Consider the following 25,449-nt stretch of genomic DNA (forward strand, 5'->3'; position numbering starts at 1 on the left):
CCGCCAGCATAGGCCCAGCAGACAGGTGGCCAGATCCGGGGACCCCACACCGCCCAGGAACGTGAACCCCCAACCTACCACTGCCCGTTTCCCCTGTCACAAAGGGCACGGGCCGGCCCACAGCAAAATCTTGTTGAATTGACGACTTCCTTCTCCATCTTCCCTCTGCTATCAATAAGCTTGTTACCATTTTCTTGCAAGTCACGTGTTTCAAACATAGACTTCCGATTTTCTCTAGTCTGTTTGTACACATTTTTCCTGCCCTATTAGTTATCTGGAGAGTACTCAGGTTATGAAATTCAAAGAGGTATTGGATGCCCTGTTTACTCTGGGAGCTAGCTGGTGGTCCCCGACAGGAGAGAGGGAGAGGGGAGAGACAGCGAGCCCTTCCCCACCCTTCTCTCTGGACCTGGCCCTTCTCACCCACCCCACCCCCACCACACACAGCTCTTTGGAAAAACAGCACAGGCTAAGAGAGAAGAGTTTCCTTTTCGAGTTAAACAAGTCCGTGTGAAGTTCCAGCAGAGAGGCCTGGCGGAGGGACTGAGTTATTCTGGACCACAGGGGTGTGGGCAGGGAAAATGCTGATAACCTCAAGGTGGAGGAACCATGTGCTAGAGGCAAGCACAGAGCCAAGGGGAAGGGCGAGGTGGGCTTGCACCCCAGGAAAATACACAGCTCTCCTGCTGGAAGGTTCTGAGACAGTGGAACAAACAGAATGGGGTTGATTCCACCTCACCTGGAAATGGTCTGGACCCTGACTTTTTAGGAAACAGCTGGAGGTGAGGGCAAAGGGCAGACTGAACACAGTCTCCCAGATCAGGCGCAGGGCAATGATGGCATGGGAGTGTACAGCCTCTGAAGAAGGAGAGGGGGAAACAGATGATGGCACTGACTTACATCCTCAGAGCTGGGGTTTGTTCACCAAAAAGGAATCATTGCCGTAGGCACGTCAGACCCTGAAGCGATTAGTGCATCGTCAAGTGCTGATCTGAGAGTCAAGGCTGCGCTTTCCTCAGCATCTCTCTTGCGGTGGGGGATGGGGGGTGGGGGTGGGGGTGCAGACAGACTGAACTTAAAGAACAACCTAAACCCAGGCCTCCCCTCAGGCATAGCCTGCTTGCTCCTGCTTTTCCTGACGTTGTCAGAATCAGCTCGCCCTCCTTCTATCCGCCATGAGCTCAGTGGGCTAGTCCCGGGGAGGCTGGTCACGCAGGCCTAGAGGAAGGGCCACTCACTCAACACCTCTCTGACAACGTCCCTCCCCAGCGTCAGTGCCCATGTTTGTCATCTTGTGCAAGGACTCTTCAGACCACCTTCTAGGTAATCCCAGGATGTAAACACAAGTGATAAGTATTTAAATTCTGCTCTGGGGTTTGATCTCATCATCTGAGTGGTATCTGGTGGCTTTCCAAGCTCTGTTCCTGATTGCCACCCTAAGGAATCCCAGACCAGCAACCAGGTACCTGACCTGGCAGCATGTCCCCACCTGCTTCCAACAGACACTTTCCCCCTCCCTCCCTCAGCCAACCACCTTTATTGGGCAAGAGGAGACGCCCGAGGACTGACACAAACCCAGGAGCATCCTCACCACCCGGGACTTCGCTGAGGCTCCCGTCCTGGGGTGCTGCACACCCTTCCCCCACCCTCCTGTCTGGGGAGCCTCAGGTAAGGGCAAAAACATAGCCCCCTGCTGGCCCTGGGGAGGTCACGGGGCACAGTGGTCCCCGCTCTCAGCCCGACCCTTTAGGGTCTGGGCTGAGGGGAATTTAAACCCAATTTCTTGCTAGTGGAACTAGGAGAGCCCATCAAGTCCAGTAAGAAAAAAAATCACCTAAAAAGAAATAAAGCGTTTTACTCATACACACAAATACACACAGTGAACCCCACCCTTGGAGCCGGTAAGACATTCTGATCCTGGACCCTGCTGACGTTCAGGGCCTTCGGGCCTGGGGTTCCTGAAGACTGTGACCTTGGGGGTGCCCCAGCCCCACCGAGGGGTCCCAAAGGCCACACGACAGCTGCTCCCGTGCTCCAGGCGGACCCAGCGAAGCAGGCCAGCTTGGAGAGGGGCGGTTCCGTCCTCTAACGCGCCTCCCGGCACAGCCGGGTCCTTCCCACCCCACCCCGACCCCCATTTCTGAGGCTGAGCGGGGAGAGAGGCGCCCCCATCCGCAGTCTCGGGGATCAGTTCACAGTCTGGGTTCCGGGGCCCGAGGCGGGGGCGTGCGGAGCAATCCCGTCCTCGGCCGGCAGGTGCGCACCTGGGGTGGCCGCGGCTGGGCCTCGCGTCTACACCCCGGTCTGCTGTTTAATCCAGTCCCGGAACACAGGGAGCCTCGTATACACGCCAGGCTTGTTCCTCTGCGCGCAGCCCTCGCCCCAGCTCACCACACCGGCCTGGAACATCCGCCCATCCGCCTCCGGGCTGGACAGGGGGCCCCCAGAGTCGCCCTGCGGGGAGAGCAGGCCTTGGCACGGCGTGCCCCCACCCTGGTCGCCGCCCCCAGCCCGTGCCCACCATGCCAGCCCCGCCCCTGCCCCCTGCCCCGCGCCCACCTGGCAGGCGTCCACGCCACCGCTGAGGTAGCCCACGCAAATCATGCGTGGGGTGATCTGCTGCGGCAGCAGGTGCTCGCAAGTGGTCTGGTTGATGACCCGGATCTCGCCCTTCTGCAGGATCATAGCCGCCTGGCCTGCGGAGGAGCAAGGGTGGGAATCGCCAGCTCGCCAAGCTGGGCCGGAGGCAGGACCCAGGTCCAGGGCTTGCGGAGCCGAGTGGGATGCTGCGCAGCTGGACACCGCGGTCAGGGGGTCCTGACCATTGGCGGGGGGGGGGCGTGGGAAGGGGGGGAATCCTGGGAAGGCGTGTGGGAAAGGAAGGGACAGAAGGACCGCCACGAAGCCCCCGAATCCCACAGCGGTGCGGTTGCCAGCAGACCCTCAGCACCCGCTCACCTGCCTCCTGCGTTTGGCCCCAGCCGGTGACCCAGATGGCCTTGCCGGTCGGGAAGGTGTGGTCGGCCGCGGGCAGGCAGATGGGCCGGATGGTGGCGCTGTACTCCACCGGCCGGTCCAGCTGCAGCAGCGCGATGTCGTAGTCGAAGGTGAAGTCGTTGAAGAACGGGTGCTTGATGATGCGCTGCAGCCCGCGCTCCTGCACCCCGGGGGCGCTGCGCTTGCTCTGGTCATGCAAGCCCAGGAAGGCCGTCCACATGCTGTGTTCCGAGTACCTGTAGGGGGCAGCGAGAACCCGAGAGGGAGGCCTGAGCCAGGACCCCAGCCAGATGCCCTGCCCCAAGCCTGCGCCCAGGCAACAATGCTCAGAGGCCTCCCTCCCTGCTGCCCTCTCTCTGTACACTCTTATCTCACTACTAAAAAGATCTCCCTTCTTATTAATCTACCCTTCCTGTCAGAAGAGATTCTTGAAAGTCCCTTGGACAGCAAGGAGATCAAACTAATCAATCCCATAGGAAATCAACCCTGAATATTCACTGGAAGGACTGATGCTGAAGCTGAAGCTCCAATACTTGGGCCCCATGATGCAAACAACCGACTCATTGGAAAAGACCCTGATGCTGGGAAAGATTCCGGGCAGGAGGAAAAGGGGACAACAGAAGATGATGTGGTTGGATGGCATCCCCGATTCAATGGACATGAACTTGGGCAAACTCTGAGATGGTGAGGGACATGGGGGCCTGGCATGCTGCAGTTCATGGGGTTGCAGAGACACAGACATGTCAACTTAACAACAGTAAGCAGGATAAAAATAGCACATCAATCCAAGTACTTCTCTAGCGCGGCAATACATATTTTAAGTACCAAGTGAGCTGAAAAGTAGTAGAACTTTGTCTCCCAGGTTTGTGGATGGTAGCAGAAGGATGCAGCAATTCTGACCATTGCACACAGGAGGACTGAACCTATAAGGACAAGACCCTGCTGTTGCTGGGAGACAGGGAGATGCTGGCAGGCAGAGACGGACAAAAAGGAGAACTTGCACTGGGGAGATCCCCTGGAAGAGGGCACAGCAACCCACTCCAGTATGCTGGAGAATCCCCATGGACAGAGGTGCCTGGCGGGATACACTCCCTAGAGCCTCAAAGAGTCAGACATGTCTTAGTGACTAAACAATAAAAGACACCAACAGGGGAAGTACCTTTATAATGGAGAAACCTGGCGGACATCACCCTAACCAAGTAATCAGACTTTTCTCCAAACTGTCCTCCATTGATGGGGACTCGTGTACTTCTTGAGGACACATCACCTGTGCAGTGTTTCCTGACCAAAAAAATACTGAACTCTTCTCATGAAGCAACAACCAGGAAAATCCACATCGAGAGACGTTCTGCAGAACAACAGCTGGGACTTTTCAAAAATGCAGCACCATAAAAAAACAAAAATTAAAAGGCTGGGAGAGACTATTCTAGACTTAAAAGAGACTAGCATTGTAAAGCAATTATTCTCCAATTAAAAATAAATTTAAAAAGAAAACAACTAATGACTAAAGCAAAGCATATCCCTTGACTGGATCCTAGACTTTTTAAAAAACCTATAAATAGCAGGAGAATTGGAGGAACCTGAAACCAGGCCATATGCCAGCTAACGGTGCTATGTCAGTGCTCTTGTTTCTGGGTGTAATAACTGTATGGTGGTAACATGGGAGGATTTCCTTGTTTCTGGGGGATACCAGTGGCTGTACTTAGGACAGAAGCGCCATGACGGCTGCACTTAACTGGGAAATGGCTCAGAAGGGTGTATGTGAACGTCTCGGGAAGCACAGCTGAGATGTGACCCGTATGCTAGAGCCCACAGATGAGTACAGTGTCTGAGACAAGAAGGAACCTGAGATGGCTTCGGTGTCAGTCAGCAGAGAGAGCCTGGAACTTCCAGAAGACGAAGAAGAGAAAAGGAAGCAGGGGGAAGAAGAGACAAAGGGTGAAAGGCCCGCAAGGTCATGAAGAACGCTGGTCGGGCCAAGGCAGCTGGTGCCACTGCGTGCTGCCACCGTCACAGGCGCATCGGGCTGGACGGCAGACAGGGAAGGAATCAAGAAGGTCACGCATCAAGAGGTAACTCAGCGACAGGTTGGACAGCACAGCAGCATGAAACACCTGCAGTAAACCCTGGCCATTCTGTTGAGACCCAAGACAAAAAGCAGAGGTCGACCAGTCAACCAGAACAAGTGCCCTTCCAGAGGCTGACATGCTAAGTCATCTTATCCCTAGACACCCCATCAAGGTGGTCATGGGCCACCAACTCTACCCAGTAGCCTGTGCTCTTGACACACGATGCCACCTCTCAGGAACAGCCTGGGGTCACCCGCTGACTTAGAAATGTGTGCAAAGTACCTGCACTTCAGGTCCTAGCATACTTCACCCCTGCCTGTACCTGCTCACAGCCCTGCCTTTACCTAGACGGTCTGAGTCACCTGGCCCAGTGACGAACACCCTCACGTTTCAACACCAGACGGGATACCCTGCCCACACAGGCACTCCCTAGCAGTCACTCTCCCCAGCCTTCAGCAGAGCTCTAAGCCCACATACCGGGCCCTCGACAGCCTGTCCCCAGCTCTGTGCACGCATGTGTGCACGTGTATGTGTGTGTGTGCCTCGTCCCCCTGCCCCGGGACATCTGGAAGAGCAGGGACCAAGTCTAATTCAGCTTTGTCTCCCACGCCAGTGATAACAATGGGTGTTGAGTGCATTCATTGACAGAAGGAAGACTGCTGAGCAGAAGATGAAGGAAAAGGAAATGAGAAAAGAAAAGATGAAGCCGGGGAACGTGGTCCCAGGGGCAGGAGCTTCAGGAAGCACTTCCCAGCTCACCCGGCTGATGAGGCTGAAAGGGGACTGCAGTGACTGAGGGGGTGCACAGTGCCCAGATCTTGGCTTCTTCTCAGGGGAATACCTAGCTCTGGGGCTGGGCCAGGAAAATACAAGATGAGCCTGGAGCAGCAAGTAGTGTCAGCAGGGAGGCGACTCAGAAGAACAAAAGAAGGAGAGGCATGTCAAAGGGAGCCAGGAGCCGGCCTGGAGAGCTCCCGGTGGCCAGCTCCAAAACAATCAAGTGACAGCACACAGCACGGAACCAGATTACAACCCAAAATACACACACGAGCCCCTGCACACATAAACAGATGATTAAATAAACACATGGGAGAGAAGGGACAAATCCTCCTTACAGAACAACGCCAGACTGACTCACTTCCAAAGAAGAGAGACCAGAAGAAGGAGATCCAGGGAGGGAGTGGAGGAAACTGGCATCAATCAGCCTCTGAACCAGATGACCAAGACGAGCATCACCACCGATCAGCCACGGTGACATCATTTACCTGCTGATAAGACATGACTGTCTTCCAAACACTCGTGACCCCAGGCTAACCATGAGAACCTCGTCAGCACCCACTGCCTTCAGACCGTCCAGGTCACGCAAAACACACAAAGATGACTGAGAAACCGTCCGGGACAGAGGACACTGGGGAGACAGGGCCGCAGACGCCAAGGGGGCACCTGGAGGGACTCCTGCTGCAGAAAGGACACGTATGAAACGCGTATGGCGTGAAACACTGGTGTGGCACCTGGGGTGGGGGGCGGGAGTGGAGCCCTGCGGCAGCCCCGAGGCGAGTTTCTGGTACGGAACTGTGAGTTTCTCCGAGCTGACAAACGCAGCACGATAACATCAAGGGAAAGTATGTGTGGGGGGTGGCACCGTGACTCCTGGCCTGTCTTTGCAAGTTGTCCACATTCCAAAATGATGAGTTCATTCTAAACTGTCTTCAGCGGGCTCCCACCACCCCGAGAAGAAAGCAGCTCACTTCTGCCCAGAGTGGTGTGGAGTCTGACAGCAAGAAGACAGGCCATGTCTCACCCGCCCAGCCAGGCCCAGCGACCACCACTGCTCCCAAGCCCCCACAGGCCTCCGGTGACCCCTCCAGCACATGCACCTGTCAGGCCCCGCCATCTGGACACAGGCCTACTTCCTGCCACGGGCCCCGTCTGTCCCAAAAGTCCACAGTGCTCCTTCTCTCTCTTTGCAAAAGGGTGACCGTGGCAGCGTGGGTCCCTCCACCTGCAGCTGCCCAGGCCTGGAAGGCTGGCGCCCGACAGGAAAGGCCTGAGGTAGGGGGCCCCTCTAAGCCTTCAGTCTCACTCCCTCAGCCGATGGCCAGAGGGCCTGGGCGGGCTGGACCCAAGTCACAAAGAGCCCCAGCCCTGGGCCACCCGCTCCCGCTCAGCCACCCTGAGAGGCCAGCTCGGCCCAGTGATGTGCTTGGTGACCCTCCCCGGGGTGGGTTCGGGTCTGCACGGGCACCAGCATGGGCTCAGCGCTTCACTGTCACCCTCATGTTTCCTTCTCACACCTCTCAGCCTACAAATCACAGCATCACCGTGAGCTCCCAGGAGCCCCAGGCTCAGAAAACTTGCCCATGGCAGCCTGTCAGCCTAGAGCTGGGCCGTGGATCTGAGGGCCCCAAGGCGGGGTCCCGCCCTGCAAACACTGACTGCTCAGGCTCAGGAATCCACACTCCGGGCTACAGTCTGGTTCTGCAGCTTAAGAGCTGTACAACCTCAGGCAAATATCCTTACCTCTCTGATCCTCTGCTTCTGTAAGATGGGCACATGGGAGACCTGCCCGCCTGGCTTTTAGGAGAGGCACTGAGATCCCGCTGGACAAGCAGGGGCATCCACTAAACACTTAGTGCTTCCGCTACCGAGCCCCACCCTTCCAGTCCTGCTCCTGCCTCACCTCGTCAGGACTCACAGACACAGGCCCTTTCCCCCCCAGGAATTACAGAGGGGCCCCACTCAGGGCCCTGCAGCAGCCTCCCGGCTCCTCCCTGTGACCCACCTGAATCCTCTGTCGTCGACGAAGCAGTGTGCGGCGGATACCATCCAGCTGGGGGAGATGAGAGAGGCCCCGCACAAGTGGCCATGGCCCTGGGCGTGGAGGCTCACCTGCCAGGGCCACTCGCCTTGGTCCGAATTCTCACCTCCGACGACCCGCGACTGCCTGGTGAATGACCGCCGCCCACAGTCTGGGAGAGGCAGAGGCAGGAGTCACTGGGTGGGAGTGGGGGCGGGGGCAGTTCTTCTAGACCAGCCTCCTGGCCCCTCTCCCTGCCCCTGGACTCAAAACCCTCACTCTTCAGAGGCATTGCGGGCCTTCAGAACTTTGCTGGTTTGCTGATTTAATTTGGGTGTCATTTGCCTAGATGTCCTCACTGGGTGCTGAAGGACACAGCTCTCAGAGACGAGAGCGATGGGTGACGGGAAGTCAGAATGGCCCAGCTCTGCACACACTGAACCTGTGGCCAGCGCTTCTGAAATATGCAAGGGGCTGCAAATATGGGCAGGATGTGGACAGAACCCCGCCCAGGGCTCTAGGAGCTATGCTCTCTCTCTCTTCCAGGTTAACACAGAGAAGCCCGGCCTTGCCCCCATGGCCAGGTCCACAGAGCAGGGGTCAGCCCAGCACTGCAGCCCGGCCACAGAGGCCTGACATACTAGCTGCCCTGGGCCTTGCCTCTAGGATCAGAGCTGCCGGTGAGGCAGTGCCTGGGTGCCAGTCAGCAAAGTCGTCCTTTCCTCCAGGCAGACACATCCTCTCCCAGGGACAGAGCTGGGTGAGCGAGGCCCTGGCGTGATTTCTGCCTCTGTATGCGCCTTGCTCACTGAACAACCTGAACAACTGTACGCAGCAGCCCTGCTCACCACAGTCCTTCTCATCCGAGCCATCAGTACAGTCCTCGTTCCCATCACACTGGGGGCTGCTCTTGTCCACACAGAGCCCGTTGAGGCAGCGGTAGGTGTGTTTGGTGCAGGTGACGGCTTTCACTGCTCGAGAAGGAGGACACAGGGGAGGCAATCCATTTATCTGAGGCACCTGACCTGATGCTCACCCACCTGTCGCCCCTCTCTTGGGCCTGCCCCACCCACCCACACTGACACCCACTCTCCTCCCGCCCTTCTGGACGAGTCTCTCCCAGCTGACACCCTTTCTCATCGTGTTCCACGCTGAGTGACCGTGGGAGGCAGGCCCCTGCCTCACCATCTTGGCACTTGGCCTCATCAGACCCGTCGCCACAGTTGTCCTTCCCGTCACACTGCTGGCTCTGAGGGAGGCACTTCCCGTTGTCGCACTTGAAGGTATTGGGCGGGCAGCCTGGGGAGCATGAGGACTCAGCAGGGGCTCGAGGGCCAGCAGCGAGGCCACGGGGAGCTGGGCAGCGACCCCCGCCCCGACCCCGGCCACACTCACTGCAGCCCTCCTCGTCACTGCCATCCTCACAGTCCCTCACGGAGTCACAGACCCAGAACAGGGGCTTGCAGAACTTGTCCCTGCACGTGAACTGGTAGGTGGCGTTGCACTCTGGAGGGGCGGGGAGGCAGTTAGATGCCAGGCTCACTCGGTACTCAGTCACTCACCATGCCCCTGGGGATTCCATCCCGCCCAGGCGTGGAGGCTGCCTCAGCACCACGGGCTGCAAAGGACAGGAACGACCCCCACGCCCCCACCTCGGGCCTTCCCACTTGGGCTCGCAGGCAGAAGCTAGGCACAGAGAGGGCAGAGGACGCCAGGGGACTCACCGCAGTCGAGCTCATCGCTGTAGTCAGTGCAGTCGGCCCAGCCATCACAGCGAAGTTCCTTCCGGATACACCGCCCCGTGTTACACATGAAACTGCCTGGGCACGCTGCAGGCAGAGGGTAGGCCTGAAGTCCACAGCCACCCCCATCACCTCCACTGCAGGCTTCCCGACCTTGCAGCCAGCCGCACTGGGTACCAGAGAAGACCTCCCAGCCCAGCCCCCAGTACAGAGGAGTGAGGCTGCAACTGGGGGTCTCCAGGCCCACTGAGCTGTGGCAAGGGGTTCCTACAACTGGTGGGATGGCTGGAGAGGGTGGGGAAGACGCTGGTTGCGGTCCCTCTTGGCCCCCATGACCAACCCCCGGGAGACCCTGGGCAGAGCGGAGAGAGGCCAGCGGGTGTGCACTGATTTCTACAGCCCCGTGTCCTTGGCCGGCCATGACCCCAAGCACCAGGCTCCCCATCGGCAACCAGAGCAGCAACCACTCAGCAGACAGATGACATACGTGTCCTCCCCCAGGCACCGGGAATCGCCAGATCTCCTTAATTCTAAGATGTTTCCACACTTGAACGTTTCTGAAACTAGGATGTGTCTGACAACTGACGTCATCGGGCAGATGACAAACTGAGAGGAACCTGTTTCCCTTTCTCTGCACAAGTAGCTTTCTCATTTATCAAAGGGGTTTGCTCATCTAATTACACTTTGGGTGGTCAGCCATGCAGCTGAATGTGGACTTAAATTTGGATGCTTGTGTGAAGTTAAAGTGTCTTCCAAAAGGTTATTCTATGATTTGTTATTGTTTACTAGCTAAGTCGTGATCAACTCTGCGACTACATGGACTGCAGCCTGCCAGGCTCCTCTACCCATGGGATTTCCCAGGCACGAATACCACAGTGGGTTGCCATTTCCTTCTCCAGGGGACCTTCTCAGACCAGGGCTTGAACCTGCATCTCCTGCACTGGCAGTTCCTTGACCACTGGTAGCCACCTGGGAAGCCCTATTCTATGATACAAGGTTGAAACAAACAAAAAAACCCCACTGTGGACAGAGAAAAACTGATATTCACAGCAGACAGTGAAATTAAAGGCCATGGAAATAGTTAAGATCTCTTCAGTAGAGATCTCACAATTTTCAGAGCTAGGAGTGGTTCATGCAATGATCCATGCCCCAGTGTGCTATCTCAAAAGCATGCTATTCATCTGACAGCTGCCAAAAGGCCAGAGACAAGCATAGATTCTCAAAGTGGTGCAGAGCCAAAGGGACAGTGGCCCAAAGGCACTTTGGGGTCCCCGGCCTGAGGGGCTGCTCTCAGGGACCTAAGGGCACTATTGGCTCTTTTACCCTCAGAAAGCTAGTGCAGTGACTGAGATGCACCCCACGAGCTCTGGTGGCTCAGCGTCAGAGACGCTCATGAGATGCAGAATAGACGGCCAATCTCAGGTCGGCCCTCCAGCCAGGGCCCGCTTCCTGAGCGCAACACTCACGGTCACGGGCATCGAAGGACAGGAACTCCGCCAGGAACCCGGTGTCGGTGTAGGACTGGTCCGAGTGGAAGTGGACAGTGATCTTGTTGCTCCTGCTGCTGGCGACAAACTGCGGCCTCTCTCCACAGTACCTGGGAGCGGCAGGCGGCTCAGTGGAGGAAGAGGATCCACCCGGGGCTGGGGCACCCCCACTCACCCTCCCCCAACACTCACTTCTCCCCGTTGATCTCCACGTAGTCCTTGGTGCAGGAGCCCACGGGGACGTTGGGCTCCTGCAGGAAGAAGGCTTTGAAGCGCACCTTCACGTTTTTGCTGTTGGGCACCTGCAGAGAGAGATGCTGCTGTGGGCCTGGCTCTGCACAGCCTCCCTCTTTTCTGAGCTGGGGGGGGATGGGTAGGGGGGGTTCTTCCCTCCCACCTGCCCACCCGCCCGCCCGCCTGCGGGACAGTGAGGACACGGCAGGAGGGATCTGGAAGGAAGACCTTCCTGACTCGCCAGCAGCAGCACACTCTGGTGTTATAAAGGTCGGGCAGTTCTCCCACATCACTGACTGGACAGCGCCCATTTCCAGCCATCCAGTGAGCGTGTCCTCCTCTGCACGGCACTCACTGTCCCCACAGCTCCTCTAGGAAGCCCCAGAGCCAGCCGCATCCCAGGGCTGGGTCCCTCCGGCAGGCACCGGCCACAGGAGGAGGGGTTGAGCTTGGGTCTGCTGGATGCTCCTTCGAAAACCACCCCACCCACAGCCTCCACACACACCCCTCAGGAGTGGCCGAACGTGCTCAGCGCCCTCTCTCCTGCCTCCCTGGAGCACCCCGCCCCCGTCCTCCCTGGAGCACCCCCAACCCCTTCCTCTTTCCTCCCCCCATCTACTCCCAACCAGCTTCTCTAACCCCCCACAGCACACAGCTCCCACCTCGATGTGCCAGGTACAGTTGACGTTGGGCGGGTAGTGGCCTGGATAGTAGGGGCTGCTAAATGTCCCCTGGGCTCCCCGCAAGTAGCCTCCACAGCCTGGAAGGAAAGGCAGGGAGACGCACGTGACGACTGCAGTCCCAGGAGGGCGAGGGGCCCCGAGGAGCTGGCCAGCTTCCCTCAAGCCTGGGCACCAGACGCCCACAGCTCAGGAGGGCCTGAGCTTCAGACCCCGTGGCCCCGAGGCCCGCCCCCGCCTGGGCCGCCCCTTACTGCTCCTCCGGGGCAGCTGGAAGAACACCGCCTCGAAGCCAGGGTGCCTGCGCTCTGTGCTAGCCACCAGCGTGATGAGCAGGACGTTCTGGGAGGAGAGGAAGGTCAGGTTGTAGGAGGGAGGGTAGGTCCCACACAGCCTGCGGGCAGAAGGGCGAGTGTCACGGGAGCCACAGAACCCCAGCAGAGGAGCCAAGGACCCGCCATTTAAGTAAAGATCTCCTCATCAGACTTTGTTTATAAAAAAACTCAGAAACACCAAATGCCTAACAATAGAGGACTAGCTAAACTATGGGCCAAATAATTGCAGCAGCATTAACAGCATCAACTGTTAACGCTGACGCTTACTAAGAATACGCCAGGCACCGTCCTTACTGCTTCCATATCCATTAACTCGGGTATTCATCACAACAACCATTAAATACTATTATCCCCATTTTACAGATAAGGAAACAGAGGCCAAACAGGTTAAATAGCTTGCCCAAGACTGCACAGCTGATAAGTGGCAGGACTAAAGGAAAAAACAACCCATAGAGTGGGAGATAATATTGGCAGGTGATACAACCCACAAGGGATTAATCTGCAAAATATACAAACAGCTCATGCAGCTCAATATCAAAAACAAAACAAAAAAAAATTACAATCCAAAAAACCGGCAAAATATCTAAACAGACATTTCTCCAAAGAAGACACAACACATGGCCAAAAAGCACATGAAAGGATACTCAACACAGCTAAATATTAGCTAAATGAAAATCAAAACGACAGTGAGGTAACAGCTCACACTGGTCAGAATGGCCATCTCAAAAAGTCTACAAACAAACACTGGAGAAGGTATGGAGAAAAGAATCCTTCCTACACTATCGGTGGGAAGGTAAATTGGTGCAGCTTATGGAAAACAGTATGGAGGCCTTAAATAAACAAAAATAGAGCTACCATGTGACCCAGCAATCTCACTCCTGGGCAAATATCCAGAAAAGATGAAAACCATAATTTGAAAAGATACATGCACCTGAAAGTTCATAGCAGCACGATTTACAGTAGCCCCCAAATACCCACTGACAGATGAATGGACAAGGAAGATGCAGTGTGTACGTAGAATGGAGGGTTTACTCAGTCACAGAAAAGAACGAAATAATGCCATTTCTGGCAACACGGACCTAGAGGTCATCATCCTAAGTGAAGTAAATCAGACAGAGAAACAAAAGTACCCCATGATATGGCTTATACGTTGAATCTAAAAACAATTATACAAACGAACTTATTTATAAAACAGAAAGAGACTCCCAGATACAGAAAACAAACTTCTGGTTACCAAGGGGGAAGGGAGGGAGGGATAAATTAAGAGGTTGGGATTAACAGATACACGCCACTATTTATGAAGTAACCAACGAGGACCTACTGTATAGCACAGGGAACTCTGCTTGATACTCTGTAATAACCTATATAGGAAAATAATCTGAAAAAAGAATAGATACAGATATGCATAACTGAATCATTTTGCTATACACCTGAAACTAACACAACACTGTAAATCAACTACACTCCGACATAAAATAAAAAATTAAAATTTTGGTGCCTGTGTACCTGAAATATAAGATGTTATTATTTTATATATAGTATCATTTTCAGGTGGTTCAGTTATATCACATACAGAATCATTTTTGATGTGTTTATTTGTCTAAAAATATGAAATATATAAATGTACTCAGTGAAGAAAGACAAAAAAGAATCAGGAGGAGGAACTCATGTACACCCGGGGCAGATTCATGTCAATGTATGGCAAAACCAACCAATATAATATTGTAAAATAAAATTTAAAAAAAGAAAAAAAAAACCAAAATAAAATACAATTTTTAAATGAGTGAATAAGTCAATGAAGGAAAAAATCTCCGCCCACCAAAGAAAAACAGCAGGACTGAATTTCAGACTCGTCACTTGGGCACCAGAGGCCTCACTGCTAAGGAGTATGGCATATGAGCTGACCGCCACCGCCACCATTAACAGTGACAGACATGCCACTCACCTGGGAGGGCCATCATAACATGCTTCATCTTTACAGAGCAGACAATGCAACCAAGTGTGCCACATAATCCTACTTTTAAATAAATACACAAATATACACATAGCAAAGAAAACCTGCAAGAAGGTACAACACACATTTAACAGTGACCATTTCCAGACGGTAAGATTATGAGTGGTGTCTGTTCTCTCTGCGCACATCTGTTCTACCCTCTGCCTCTCAGGACCAGGTATTTATCGGCTGTACAGACGATCAGTTAGAGAAACAGAAAGTAACCCAGCATGGAAGGGGTGTTTAGATAGAAGTCCTGGCTGCAAAGCTCCGGCAGCAGATGGCTCTCTCTGGGTTTCGGCCTGAAGTTTAGCCCCTTATTAATCACAAAACATCTGTCCAGCTCATTTCTATAGACAACAATTGAAGGCTCCGGTCCACTGAGTCCAAGGTGGTAGGGGGAGAAAAATGGAGGCAGTTCACCCCTACCTGCAGGCTCTGATTCACCTCAGCACCCCCCAGCAGGTGTATTATGCCTTTTTTAAAAACCTTTTTAAAATAATTTATTTCATTTTATTTTTGGCTGTGCTGGGTCTTTGCTGCTTTCGCTTGGGCTTTCTCTAGTTTTGGAGAGTGGGAGCTACCCTTCAGTTGTGCCCAGGCTTCTCGTTGCAGGGGCTTCTCTTGCTGCAGAGCGTGGGCTCTAGGGCGCACGGGCTTCTGCAGCTGCAGCATGTGGGCTCAGCAGTTGTGACTCCTGGGCTCCAGAGCACAGGTTCAACAGGTGTGGTGCACAGGTTTAGCTGCTCTGCAGCACGTGGTATCTCCCCAGACCAAGGATCCAACCCTAGTCTCCTGCATTCGCAGGTGGATTCTTTACCACTGTGCCACCAGGGAAGCCTCCATGCCTTTTCTTAATTGAAGCGCAGTTGATTTACAGTCCTTCAGGTGTACAGCAAGGTGACTCAGTTACACATATATATTTTTTCTTTTGGATTCTTTTCCATTATAGGTTATTACAAGATATTTAATAGTTTCCTGTGGTTATGTATTTTATATACAGTAATGTGTATCTATTATGCCTTTTTATTTCCAATAATTCTGATGCTCTGACCCCTGGGGACTTGCTAACCCTGGAGAGGTAGCCTTCCCCCCCGCCCCCCAGGGCTAGTCAATCTCTCAAGACAGTAAAACCTTGGGCAAGACTTTCACACACAGGCTAACCAGAGCCCACACCCCAACACCTTCTCTGTGGGGCTCTTCTGCTGGAGACCACTCTACCTCCTCTAATTGTCCAGGTACCAGTCTAATGGAGACGGCCCCAGGCTACGGAGCCCACTGGAGTTATTCAAACCAACCCATCCTAAGGTGTAACTCTGCCTTGCTTTTCCTGCAGAATCCACGCAAAGGCCCTTGCCCACATTATCCTCCAGGCCCCTATGCCTCCTGAACAACCCTGGCGCCTCCCCCTGTGGCCCTGTGTGGCTCCTCCTCTCAGCAACCAACTGTCCGCTTGTGAATAACAAACTGTCTTTTCAACAGCAGTCATCTCCCATCTGTAGGCCTCGGCATCACTGAACAACAAGAAAACCTTCATTCACAATAGCAAGGGCGGGGGCTGGGGGAGGGGGGTGGTGGGACTTCCCTGGTGGTCCAGCAGTTAGGACTTGGCATTTTCGCTGCCATGGCCTGCGTTCAATCCCTGGTTGGAGAACTAAAATCCTGCAAGCCTTATGGTGTGGCCAAAAATAAAAAAGAGAGAAAGAAAAAAGAATACAGTAGTAGGCAGCACCTTCACAGTGGCAAGTAAAGGACAGATAAAAGAGCACCCACTCACCAGCATCTAGGGACCCGGGCCTCCGGCACCCTTGCCAAGGCTGATGGTCACCTCTAGATGCTCCCACAGCTCACGCTGAGGACCACGCCACCCCTGCTCTGTGATGCCTGCAAGTCGGCCGTGGCCTGACGTTCCAACCTCCACAGCGGTCATTCCTGAGGCTCAGCCCACCACAGGCAGCCCACTGCCCACCTCCACTCGCCCAGGACACTCACTGCACCACGGCGTGGGGTTCCACGGGGCTCAGGGTGTCATAAACCGTGACCAGGTCACTGCCACGTTCATCGCAGGTGGCGACATCGAAGCTGCGGAAGGTGAGGCTCAGCACAGAGTCAGCATCCCCCCGCAGCGTCCACTGGCAGCGGGCGTGAGATGGGTAGGGGCTGTCGGGGAAGCCGGGCGTGCTGAAGCGGGTGGGCTCGCTGCCCTGGGCGTGCAGGGCAAAGCTGCAGCTGTCTGTGTGGGGCGAGAGGACACGGGGCAGAACTGGGCAGGAGCGCCACCATGACCCCCGCCCATGGGGGTGCAGCCGGGCCTGGCCCCTCTGAGGTGCCCCAGGCTGCTCTGGAACCAGGAGAGGCTGGGAAGGGCAGAAGGATGTGCTGGCCATCGCCACGTGTGACTTTGGGGGACCCCCTTGACTGCATGGGCATCTGGCCACATCGCTTCCCTTCTCCTTCGGAAGGAGGGCAGATACTCACTGTCCTGAGTGTTCTGTACTTTTCTGGGGTCGCTGGCTGAAGAACAAGAGGGAGAAGAAAGCACTTACTCATGCAGTCCGTTTCCTCATTCCCCTAGAGGGAGGCGCCCGGCCAGCTTGCAGTCTCCTTTCCCAGGCACTGACTCCGGGAGAGCTGAGGCCCCCACACCAGCCCAGGAGCAGGCCGTGCTCCAGGCCGGACAAACGCCCATCCCCGGTGCCCCCTGCACTCACGGAAGGCCACCACCGAGGTCATCACGAAGGAGCTCATGGAACGGGCTCGGGGCGGTACGGTGACCATGCGCTTCTCCGCCATGGCCTGCTCGGCTTCCTTCACCAGGTGCTTGGGGATGTCAAACTCCGACCAGTAGTAGGCAATGACGCTGCCCTCGCTGGGGAGAGAGGGCTGAGCTTGAAACGCCGGGGTCCACACCTTCCCGGGTGCCCAGTGAAGACGGCAGGATTAAGAGCCTCCCGGCTGGAGGAGACACTCACCAAGAAACCTTCTCCAGGCCGGTCCTCCCATGCCGCCCTAGGCTCCTGTATGCCCACCCACCTGCTGACCCCTGAGCCAGAGGCCTGGGCCCTTGACTCTCATAGTCTCACACCCAACCAGACTTGCTAGGGTTGCCGCTCAGGCTCAGGAGTGAGAGAAAACCTGGAGTGGAGTGTGGGTTCTCCCTCTAGCCTGGGCGCACTGACTGACAGCTCGAGTCTGTTTCCTGAACTTGAAAGGGGTTGACGGTGCCGCCTGCCATGCTGCTGCTGCTGCTGCTGCATCGCCTCAGTCGTGTCCGACTCTGTGTGACCCCACAGACGGCAGCCCACCAGGCTCCCCCGTCCCTGGGATTCTCCAGGCAAGAACACTGGAGTGGGGTGCCATTTCTTTCTCCAGCCGCTTGCCATACTGCCTCCGTAAAAGATTAAATGAGACTAGCAAAATCTAAAGTACTTTCCAGATAAAGTCAGAAGAAGGACTGGCAGGCATCTTGGCTCTTCAAGCAGGACCTCATGGTCTCATCGCCCCGGCGGGCCCCACACCCTGCCCGCCCCCCGCAGCGGCCCCCTCCCGCCAGCCCTCCCAGCACCCACCTGAAGGCGGTCACCGTCGACGTCTTGTAGTAGGGGCCCAGGACTGGGATCCCGCTGTATAAGAACTTCAGCTGAGGGAAGGAGAGGAGGCTGATGGCGGGCCAGAGAGCACAAAGGACCCCGGCCCCCAGCCCAGGTGCTGGAGAGCCCCTGTCACACATCTGGGGGCAGCAGGGGCCTCCTTTCTGCTGGGCGGCGGTGGGGATGCCAGAGCCGACAGCAGTGCTGGGGGGCCGGGACTCACCGCCTCCTTCACCTTCTTGGCCAGGTTTGCAAACTCAGTGGAGTTGGAGTTCTCGTAGGCATCCAGGAAGTTCTCGTTCCGGACACTCAGGTAGCCGTTGAAGATCTTCTGGACTCGCACGTTCCGGTCTGCGGGAGACCCGGGGAGGCCGGCGGTCAGAGGGAGGGACGGATGCCCTCCAGTGCCCGCACCGGCACAGCTGCCCTCAGCCACCCCGGGGAGCGGACCCTGCCGTCTCCTCTCCCTGCCCCAGACCAGCCCACTCCACCCCGAGGAGGGTCACTCACCCTGGAAGTGCCATGCCAGCAGCCCTGCCAGGAGGGACAGTGCCAGGAAGACAGTCAGCACCGCCACCAGCACCACCCACCGCCGCGGGCCGCCCTTCTCCACCTTCCTGCTGTTGTTGGCCGGCAAGAACTCCACGCCTTCCTCACAGCCATTCATATTCTGCACAGAGAAGCCAGTGCACTGCCCGTCAGAAACCCCAGCTCTGCAGCCTGCCGGCCCCGCTGGGGAAGGACATGTCCAGGCTCTCAGGTCCAGCTGCACGAGAAAAGCCAGGAGGACGGAGCAGCGGCCTCCCCTCCGGGCATCCACAGGCACGCACCGCCTGAGAACTGTGAGTGCAAATAAAAATGAAACAAGCAGCCCGTCTGAGCACAGTCAGTTGAGACTGTCACCTCAGTGAGTCACCTCGGATGTAGGAGGAGGGCCAGGTGTGGGGAGAGCCAGCCCAGCCCAGGGATCGCCTCCTCAGCATCTCCGGGCAAGCTGCACTGTACACCCTGACCCCAATCCTTGCTCCGCCAGCGTGTAACCAGCCAGAAGTAAAAAGGCAGTAACCTGGGCAGCTGTGCCGTGCCACGGCAGGACAAGTCTCTCTGCCTTGAGCCTGAAGTCTCCCAGCCCAGGACACCATAGTGAGCTGAGAAGGCCAGGTCTCTACTGGAATCCATCCGTGTCCATGCTCAGACCCAAGAGCATTAAAAACAAACGGGATGGCGGTGGGGGTGGGCTCTAGGAACAGGGGGCATGGGCAGAGAGGTGGGGTGTCTGCAGCATGCAATGGCAGGAAGGCAGACTCGTCCACCTGCAGCACACACTCTGTCTGCCGCCCTAAACCCTGGGGAGGGGCTGTGCCCTTTCAGAGTCAGCTGCCTCATACCCACTCCAACAGGGCTTGCCGGAAAAGCAAAAGCCCCACCCCAAATTCCACAGAGGAGCCCGTTTACAGTTTTCAGACGTGGCTGCTTTGGTGTGAACCTCAGACTTGTACTTGAGCTGATATTTCCTGGTTTGTCACATTCATTGCACAGCTTGCTCACTGCTGTGAGAGTTTCTCCCCCACACCAACCACATTTGGGTACCTGTATCTCGAATTTTAGTTTCCTAATGAGTTATACTGGTGACTTCATCTAATATCAAACCCAGACATACATCCCATAGCTAACCTCACCATGATCACTGTACTACAATATATAAACGTATCAAACCAACATGTTGTACACCTCAAAAATTACATCTCAAAACGAAATAAAATTTTAAAAAGAAGCACACTCCAGAGTCAACCACTTAAGATGTTTTCAACCTGCTTGTTCTGGAATTTGTCTCCATATTTCTGAATAATACACCAATACCACCAACTCGATTCATCTATAAAATATAATCAGCTGACTTATATTACGGTAATGTGTATTTCAAAGTCCTTCCTTCTTTCACCCATCTTCCCAAAAGATACAGGGCTAAAGTTAAAAAAAAAATTATATCCATATTCTACGTTTTCATTATTAGTCTTGAGAATATTGTTCACGACAGTTTCCTTCTCACTATAACTGATTTGTTTTTTCCTGCTGTGAACATTCATTTACTCGGGTTTTTTTTTTTCCCGTACATCTAAGTCTTCCCATACAATCTAAGTGTTCTGTAACATTCTTCTCACCTCCCACATATAAAGTCCGTCAAAGAACCTCTCATTTCATTTTCTTCCTGGAGGCACTCTGTCCTTTCCCGTAGCTGCTGTCTGGAACTTCCCCCACCACCATGACCCTGGGGAGTTCCTGAATTCAACTTCCTCTTGGGTGGATAATACCTGTGACTTTCAGGATTTGAGTTCCCCCGACCAGGAATTGAACCCAGGGTCATGGCAGTGAAAGCACTGAGTCCTAACCACTGGACTACCAGGGAACTTCCTTTCCCTCTTGCATTAAGACCCCTATTTCCTGGATTCCACGTCTTCATCACTGTTGGCTTACTTCATTTTGGTGAATACATACTTCAGTAGTTTCTAGAGAGGGACATTTCTCGCAACTTTGCATGTTTCAGAAGAACCGTAACTCTGTACTCATGTTTGTTGCTGTCTGGGCTGGGTATAATTCAGATAATTTTCACTTAGAATTTTGAAGTCCCCAATGTTCTACAGCTTTTAATTTTGCTTTGCAGAAATAATAGTACAAATCCATCATTTTTTATTTGTAATTTGTTGTCTTTCTCTGAAAATCTTGAGGAAGTGCTTGGAATTGGGTCTTTCAACTTCACAACACTGAGCTCTCCGTCCGCCCTTTGAGCTTGGAAAGTCATATCTTTCAGTCTGGGAAAGTTTCCTGTATCATTTTAGATTATGTCCTCCCCTTTATCTTCTATTTTCTCCTTCTATAAGCCCTACTATATGGATCCTTTATTTATCCTTTCTCTGCTACTATTATCCATATTGATTTTTAATCTTTCTATTGAGTTTTTCATTTCTGCTATCAAAACTTTCATCTCCAAAAGTTCTGTCTTATTCTCTGACTTTTGGATGCAAAAGTCTTCTCATCCTGATATTTCTACTGAGTAACTTTTCTTAGTAGAGAAACTGCTGTTGATTTTCTCTTTTGTGTTGAAGGCTTTCCTTAAATGCCTGAGAATATGAGGCTATTTGCTCAAATTCAGGAATGAAGTCCTAATGGTTGTTTGGAAGTTCTGTGGACGTGGCTGGCCACAGGTGGCTTCACTTTGGGCCACAATTCAGTGACCAGCCAGATACTTTACTAGACACTCCCTCAGATGCTGCTAGGCTGTGTAGATCTTTCTAAGGGATGGCTTAGTTACTGCAGAGAATAATTTTCTAATCTCCAGGATGGGGTAATTGAAACCTAGCCACGACATTCAGAACATGGGAGAGAAGAGACCTATGACTGTTTTCACCTTCACTGCACCCCTCTGGAACCCGGTGTCCTCGAGTCTGGAGAAATCAATTTCCCATCCCTTCTACCGGATGTGTGGGTAGGAGCATTTTTGTTTGGAGTGGAGGTGGGGCTCTGGAGATTTCTAATAATGCCCTTCCCTGTCTCACCTCTATCTTCTATAAATACCTGAGCCCCATTCCTGAGTGTGGCAGAGGACGTTATCAGAGAAATACTAGAAGAATATTTCCAAGCATTAAAGAGAGTCGTATCTCTTCAAAGGGCTCACTGAATAATGAGAAAGATAAATGAAAAAGCACATATATAATAAAATACATCATGATGAAGTTTCAGAACACCTAGGTTTAAAAGTACATCCTCTATTGCATGATGTGACCGACAAGGGCTTCATTTCCAAAATATACGAACAGCTCAGAAAACCCAGTAACAAAAAACAAACACCTCAATCGAAAAATGGGTAGAAGACCTAACCAGCCATTTCAAAGGAGACATACAGATGGCCAACAGGCACAAGAGACGATGCTCAACCTAGACAATTATTAGAGAAACGCAAATCAAAACTACAATGAGGAATCACAGTTATTCACTGGTCAGAATGGCCATCATCAAAAATTCTACAAATAATAAATGCTGAACAAGGTGTGGAGAAAGGGGAACCCTCTTACTGTTGGTGGGAATGGAAACTGGTTCAGCCACTATTGAAAACAGTATGGAGGTTCTTCAAAACACTAAAAACAGAGTAGCCATGTGATCTAGCAGTCCCACTCCTGGACCTATATCAGAACAAAACTGTAACTCAAAAAGATACGTTCCCCTTTGTTCAGGGCAGCACTATTCACAATAGCCAAGACATGGAAACAACCTAAATCTTGACCAAAGATGAATGGATAAAGAAGATATGGTAGATTTATACAATGGAATATTTCTCGTCCATAAAGAAGAATGAAATATTGTCATTTGCAGCAACATGGATGAACCTAGGGATTATCATACTAAGTGAAGTCAGTCAAAGACAAACACCATATGATATCGCTTATATGTGGAATCTAAAAATTGATACAAATGAATCAAGCAAAATTTCATGGTCATGGGTTGGAAGACTCAAGACAGTTAAGATGTCTTATTTTCCTCAGTTGCCTACAGCATCAACACTATCTTGATCAAAACCTCAACAGGCTGTTCACAGAAGTTGATGAGCTGCTTCTGAAACTCATATGCAACAAGCTCTGAAAAAGAACAAAACTGAAGGACCTACATCACCTTGAGATTTAATGCAAAGACAACAATTTTTTTTTTAAGTCATGCATTTCATTTCCAAGAGTGACTTTGATTCTTAGATGGTTCTTTTTTTTAACCATAGCCTTTTTGATTCTATGAATTCACCACCTTCTTGTTCGTTCTTAGGATACCAACTTGATTGTTTTTATATGATCTTCGGAATCATGTCCTTGCCCATCTAGGTTGCAGGTTTGCTTTAAATGCCCAATGGTCCTTGGTTGTCTAAACATACTGGAAAATGAAAAAAGAGTAAGACTTTAGCTAGACTCTAATCAAACTGCGTGTCTATGTTTATAGGTGTTGGAAGAAATGTTAAGAGAATAATAGTTTATTCAGTTTATTTTCAGCGTACAGGGTAACTTCGCAACTGTTTTCTTACTGAAGCCCCACAACAACCCTGAAAACATTCATGATGGGTATCCTCACCACCATTCTACAGAAAGGCAGGGAGAAATGATGAGTTTGTGGGATCACACAGCCACGAGGTGGCGCTCCAGATTTGACCTTCATCTTTGGCCTCCCTTGGTCAGCATCCAGAACTCAGGGAGCAAATATTCTGGGAAACGGGAAAGCAAACTCCTTGGGAAGGAAAGGTGGCTGACAGCATGGACAGTGGACCCCATGGGTAACCCCAGGCTGGCTGCAGAGCACAGTGTCGGCGGTGGGGCTGGCTCCAAGGTCTGTTCATCCCTGCAGTGTGAATCCTGGGCTCCGATCAGCCCAGAAATGCTGTTTAATCAGTAACTAGACAATTTCTTTTATTACCCTACTCTTGGCTCCATTTTAAGGTATATGAGAGATCATCTTGCCTAACCCAGTCATTTTACTGATAAGGAGACTGAGGCTGAGAGACAGGGAGTGACCTGTCCAAAGTCACAAGGGAGGTGTTGCTGCTGTCGTTCATCACTAAGTCATGTCCGATTCTCTGTGACCCCATGGACTGCAGCACGCCAGGCTTCCCAGTCCTTTACCATCTCCCGGAGTTGACTCAAACTCATCTCCATTGAGTCAGTGATGTCATCAAACCATCTCAACCTATGTCACCCTTTTCTCCTTTTGCCTTCAGTCCTTCCCAGCATCAGGGTCTTTTCTAATGAGTCAGCTCTCCCATCAGGTGGCCAAAGTATTGGAGCTGAAGTTTCAGTCCTTCCAATGAATATTCAGGACTGACTGCCTTTAGGATCGACTAGTTGGATCTCCTTGCTGTCCAAGGGACTCTCAAGAGTCTTCTCCGACACCACAATTCGAAAGCATCAGTTCTTCAGCACTCATCTTCTTTATGGTGCAACTCTTACATCCGTACATGACTACTGGAAAAACCATAGCTTTGACTCTATGGACCTTTGTTGGCAAAGTGATGTCTCCGCTTCACAAAGGGAGTGAAGCCAGTAAAACAACAAAGAGGGACGAGCCACACCAACCCTTGTGGCTGGGGTTTTACAGATGCATGGGACCGGGAGACCCCCAGGGAAATAGGAGGCAGGCAGTTCCCACCGGCTCAGGCTCAACGGCAAACACAGCCTTCTCCCTACATGCGACCACCTCTACAGGCCAGAGAGCCAATGGAAGAGGGAGGCTGTTCATGCCCAGCTGGGCCTCTCCTTTCTCTTTCATAAAGTAAACATGTTTGCAGGTGCGCACATAAAACCCAGGGCTGTGCTGTGAAGCAGGTGCTGGCCGACCACAAACAGAGGCCACACAAGTCTCACGGCCTCTTCTCACCAGCGGCTTGAGTCAGACCCTGGAGGCTCAAGGCCAGCTCAGACAAGACAGTGAGGGATGACTTCCTGAAGGACAGACGGGCATCACAGGTGCACACAGAGCTCCTGGAGGGATGACCCAGGGAGCGGGACACCAGACCACCACCGTGTCCACCCGACTTCCTGGAGGGATGAGGGGGTACCACCCAAAGACCCAGGAGGAGGGACATGTAAGCCCTGCAGAATATCATATTTTCTACCGGTTTAAAGCACACCAGTGCAAATAATGCCTATCCTCCCCAAAGTCAGGGGTAGTCCAAAAAACGAATTTATAGAAGATAAAAAGGAAAAGGCATATTTTATTTGATGCTATAGGAAAGATCCTTGTGGGCTTCCCTGGTGGCTCAGTGGTAAAGAATCCTCCTGTCAGTGCAGGAGACGTGGGTTCGATTCCTGGATCAGGGAAGATGCCCTGGAGAAGGGAATGGCAACCCACTCCAGTATTCTTGCCTGGAGAATCCCATGGACAGAGGAGCCTGGAGGGCTACAGTCCATGGGGTCGCAAAGAGTCGGACACGACTGAGTGACTAAACAACAGACTCTTGTGGCCACCCTTCTCCTGTTAAGTACCAAACTCACCAGAGCTAAAAGCTACATGCTTAGCGAGAAAAACTGTGTCCAAGTCAGCCTCAGAAGCCTCCTCTGACAGGACCCTTCACTCAGTTCCCCGAGTGCCCCCGGATGGCCTGGCACCACTGCTCTCCCGCCAGGCCGGCTCTCCCACCGGCTCTAGGGACCAGCAGATCCAGAGCCAGCAGCTGCAGCTGGCAGCCCATTACAGTCCTTGTGGGAGAACAGCTCCTGGTAAGTGCTTGTGTTTACAAACAGCAGAAAGGACAGGAATGACCCCAAAATCCACACGAGATTCCAGTCAAAGCAGACAGGGAAGAAATAAATATTCACACCAGGCTCTCCTTTTCAAGACTGTTCCTCATTTGGCCAAGGCTGGGTGTGATCTGTTGGGAAGGTAGGGGATGAAGCTGAGGCTGAAGAGGTCACGGGGAGTCCTGGGAGGGGCCACGAAACGCCCTCTCGTGACGCCTGATGACGTGCTCCTGCAGCCGAGGATCAAGGTCAACGGG

The 25,449-nt window shown here is 53.2% G+C and overlaps 1 protein-coding gene across 2 annotated transcripts in view; it reads right to left on the reverse strand.

The window, feature by feature from the left end:
* Positions 1-1,835: 1,835 nt before the first annotated feature.
* ST14 (ST14 transmembrane serine protease matriptase) overlaps positions 1,836-25,449 on the reverse strand; it is a 37,921-nt gene continuing 14,307 nt past the window's right edge. Inside the window, exons 1-19 of one of the 2 annotated variants that reach the window (XM_088832422.1) lie at positions 18,991-19,305; positions 18,435-18,594; positions 18,148-18,275; positions 17,904-17,974; positions 17,046-17,203; positions 16,813-16,848; positions 16,327-16,567; positions 12,261-12,400; positions 11,989-12,086; positions 11,285-11,394; positions 11,072-11,202; positions 9,588-9,692; positions 9,259-9,369; positions 9,049-9,162; positions 8,712-8,834; positions 7,849-8,035; positions 2,959-3,233; positions 2,560-2,696; positions 1,836-2,454 (exon numbers count right to left, since the gene is read on the reverse strand). In XM_088832422.1, the coding sequence (XP_088688548.1) occupies positions 2,293-2,454; positions 2,560-2,696; positions 2,959-3,233; positions 7,849-8,035; positions 8,712-8,834; positions 9,049-9,162; positions 9,259-9,369; positions 9,588-9,692; positions 11,072-11,202; positions 11,285-11,394; positions 11,989-12,086; positions 12,261-12,400; positions 16,327-16,567; positions 16,813-16,848; positions 17,046-17,203; positions 17,904-17,974; positions 18,148-18,275; positions 18,435-18,591 (2,484 nt within the window). In that variant the 5' untranslated portion in view covers positions 18,592-18,594; positions 18,991-19,305 and the 3' untranslated portion in view covers positions 1,836-2,292. Of the gene's footprint in view, positions 2,455-2,559; positions 2,697-2,958; positions 3,234-7,848; positions 8,036-8,711; positions 8,835-9,048; positions 9,163-9,258; positions 9,370-9,587; positions 9,693-11,071; positions 11,203-11,284; positions 11,395-11,988; positions 12,087-12,260; positions 12,401-16,326; positions 16,568-16,812; positions 16,849-17,045; positions 17,204-17,903; positions 17,975-18,147; positions 18,276-18,434; positions 18,595-18,990; positions 19,306-25,449 lie in introns of those variants that run through there. The other variant, XM_055415859.2, reaches the window with a different exon arrangement.

This window comes from Moschus berezovskii, chromosome 25 (genome assembly GCF_049115385.1).
Source record: "Moschus berezovskii isolate FMDL1 chromosome 25, NW_MosBer_1.0, whole genome shotgun sequence".
Lineage (NCBI taxonomy): Eukaryota > Metazoa > Chordata > Mammalia > Artiodactyla > Moschidae > Moschus > Moschus berezovskii.